Source organism: Apodemus sylvaticus, chromosome 1, assembly GCF_947179515.1.
Source record: "Apodemus sylvaticus chromosome 1, mApoSyl1.1, whole genome shotgun sequence".
Classification (NCBI taxonomy): domain Eukaryota; kingdom Metazoa; phylum Chordata; class Mammalia; order Rodentia; family Muridae; genus Apodemus; species Apodemus sylvaticus.
Window position 1 is genome coordinate 49,353,154 of NC_067472.1, and position 3,167 is coordinate 49,356,320.

Below are 3,167 nucleotides of genomic sequence, written 5' to 3' on the forward strand. Positions count from 1 at the left end.
CTCTGTGAGGATCACATGAATGTATAGTTTTAAATGATTTCAGAAATCTAAGATATTTTTAACTTATATGTCAATAAATCCCTTCTGCCTACAATACCCACATGTAATTATAGCATTCTTCTATGATTTGTGCATGGAACATATTGGAAAAGTAACCACTTTTGCAGATGCTGTGTTAAAAGAAATCTTTACAATTATTCATTGACCAGTCAAATCAAGAGTCAAATAATGTCACTGAAAAACTAGGAAAATGTTCAAAACATGTTAACATAGCAAAATGTATATAAAAATTGTTCTGTAGAAGTCAACTAACATCAAAAATAATACATGGTAATCATTTATTTTTAAATATTATCTACATTTTAACAATAGTGAGATTATATATAAGGAGTTACTAATTAAAAGAGTACATAAATACCCATCATAGGATTATTGTCAAGAAGGCAAGGAAAAAAAAGCAACTCATAAGTATGCTCCTGAATTCACTATTTTTCTTTTTACCTATACTGCCATAGCTTAAACTTGCAGAAATATGATTATCCATTATTAATTCAATTGCATGTGGAAGAAAAATGAGTATTATTTATCTGGTAACATTAGAAGTAAATCATCACAGGCTATTTTGCCATCTGCAAAACTTTTGTGAATGCATTCTTGACTTCTTTGTTTCGCATGCTGTAGACCAGAGGATTCAGCATAGGTATTATCATGGTGTAGAACACAGAGGCAATTTTGTCAGTGTCCATGGAGTGACTGGAGCTGGGCTGCAAGTACATGAATATGATTGTCCCATAGAAAATGGAGACAGCTGTGAAGTGAGAGGCACAAGTAGATACAGCCTTTCGATATCCAGCAGTTGATTTCATTTTAAAGATTGTAATAAAAATGAATATGTAGGATATCCAGATAACTAAGAGAGCAAAAAAGATATTGAAGCTCACTACATAAACAAGCACCATCTCACTGACATGTCTGTCAGAGCAAGAGAGAACCATAACTGCTGGAATGTCACAGAAAAAGTGATGGACTACATGAAACCTACAGAAGGAAAGACTGAAAGTGTCCCCAATGTGGATGGAGGCATTCAGAAAACCACAGGCATAGGAACCTATAGAAAGACATACACAAACACTAGTAGTCATAGTGGTGGCATAGTGCAATGGCTTACACACTGCTGCATAGCGATCATAGGCCATTGAGGCCAAGAGGTAATTTTCAACAGTAGCAAAGGCTACAAAAAAGAACATCTGAGCAGCACAGTCATTATAGGAAATGACCTTGTCTCCTATTAGTAGTCCAGTCATGACTGTGGGTGTGACAGCTGAGGAGTAACAAAAATCAACCAAGGACAGATTACCTAGAAAAATGTACATGGGAGTGTGAAGACGAGAGTCCAAAGCAATCAGCAGGATCATCCCCAGATTACCCACTAGGGTGATGGAGTAGATGAGGAGAAATATGGTGAAAAGGGGAAGCTGTAGGCCTGGTTCATCAGTGAGTCCCAGCAGGAGAAACTGTGTCACTTCTGTATTGTTATCCATCAGCATCATCGTTCAATAATTATATTGTCCATAGTCACTGGAAAAGAGAAAGATAATGACAAAGAAGTTGAATTAAAATGAAAAACCGAAGCCATAAGGCTTAGTATAGAAATAATCTGTACTTTGTAATTGCCTATAATCTAGACCTTTCCCCAAATTATATTTGCTGTAGTAGTTATAAAATGGGTTATATGGGCCAAAATGTAAAGACTCTGGATTTCCTACCCAATATTAAATTTTATAGTCCATATTCAGAAATTAATATTATTTAATGACTAGATACAAGAGATATGTAGATGATACCATATTAATTTCTGAATTCAGTAAAAGCTCAATTTCCCTATTTAATTTTCAAGAACTAATATAGACAGAAACCTTAGATACCCATTCTTTGTATTATCTTAGTTATATTAAAATTTGGTGATTGTTTTTACTTCTGCTATCTAGCACAACTGTTTGAATAATTTATTTATATTTTCAAGTATAAAATGCTAGTCCTTGCTTTTGGTCCTTGATTGTTTTAATCCATGTTGTTTCCCAAATATGATAATTCAAATTTAGGATATGACAAAATATATTTTTGTGTATGTCTGGACTTAGATCACTTCAATTCCAGAGTTAACATTTTATTTCTAAGCATATGTTCCTTGTTCAATCTTTTGTCCTAGGAAACAAGGTCTTGGAAGAGGCTTACTCTAAAATAAAGACTGTGACTTGGAAATAAGCTCCTTTCCCCCCTCATTGGTTTCTATATTTTGATATCCATCTAAGCATATGGGATTATCAGAAACCTTGGGATTTCTCATCCTTATTCTGAATCCCTTTACCTCTTCCTCAAACCACTTTCTCTAAGGGCCAATGCTGATGAACATAGCAGAAGTTTTATACATAATTAAAAAACATGACTTTCTTCCTCACTTTTTTCTATCTACCGCTGATAAACAACTGCTAAAATTACAGGATGATTGTGTTTTGTTTTTCTCTTACACTCTAATTTATCCCCAACTTTCCATCTGAGTTTATCAGTAAAGTATTTTATTAAGATGAATAAGATTAATATCTCTGTGCAGTATATGTGATGGGCTCACTCAGTGATTTCAGCAACTTCAGCCTTATACAGTTATGAAAGATGAAGGAAAATAATCATAATCTATAGGACATACAGAGCTATGGCCCATTCACTATTTAGGATTCACTTATTCACAGCTAACTTCCCTGACCACAGAAAGGTAAATAGGGGAATCAGTACATTTTGTGGTATCCTTATGAGAAGTCACCAAGATCCCATAAAAGATAATAAATGCTATTGTAAAACATTCAGTAAATGCTTGCATTAATATTATATTGGAACGGAGAGAGGTCTGTGCTGATTTAATGTATTGGAGGCTAATGAGGAATATTTCAGTTACTGTCTCTCCTCTCTTTTTTTTTTTTTTGTTTTACCTACTTCAATTATATCACTGAGTGATTATGCTGTCCAACATGGCACAGTTTTCTATGAAAAGAGTGGTTGTTGTTCCTGCAATTCCATGTGGCTCAGTCTTCCTCAACTTCTCACATGAAAGTCATGTTTTTATTTGGCTAGAGCCTACTTTCATTAAATTATTCTTTCTTTCATACTGTCAC

The 3,167-nt window shown here is 34.2% G+C and overlaps 1 protein-coding gene across 1 annotated transcript; it reads right to left on the reverse strand.

Moving 5' to 3' along the window:
- Window positions 1–617: 617 nt before the first annotated feature.
- On the reverse strand, window positions 618–1,550 carry LOC127678059 (olfactory receptor 5B3-like). The gene has a single exon (XM_052172884.1). The coding sequence runs from the start codon at window positions 1,548–1,550 to the stop codon at window positions 618–620; it is 933 nt and encodes a 310-aa protein (XP_052028844.1).
- Between the last annotated feature and the right edge of the window lie 1,617 nt (window positions 1,551–3,167).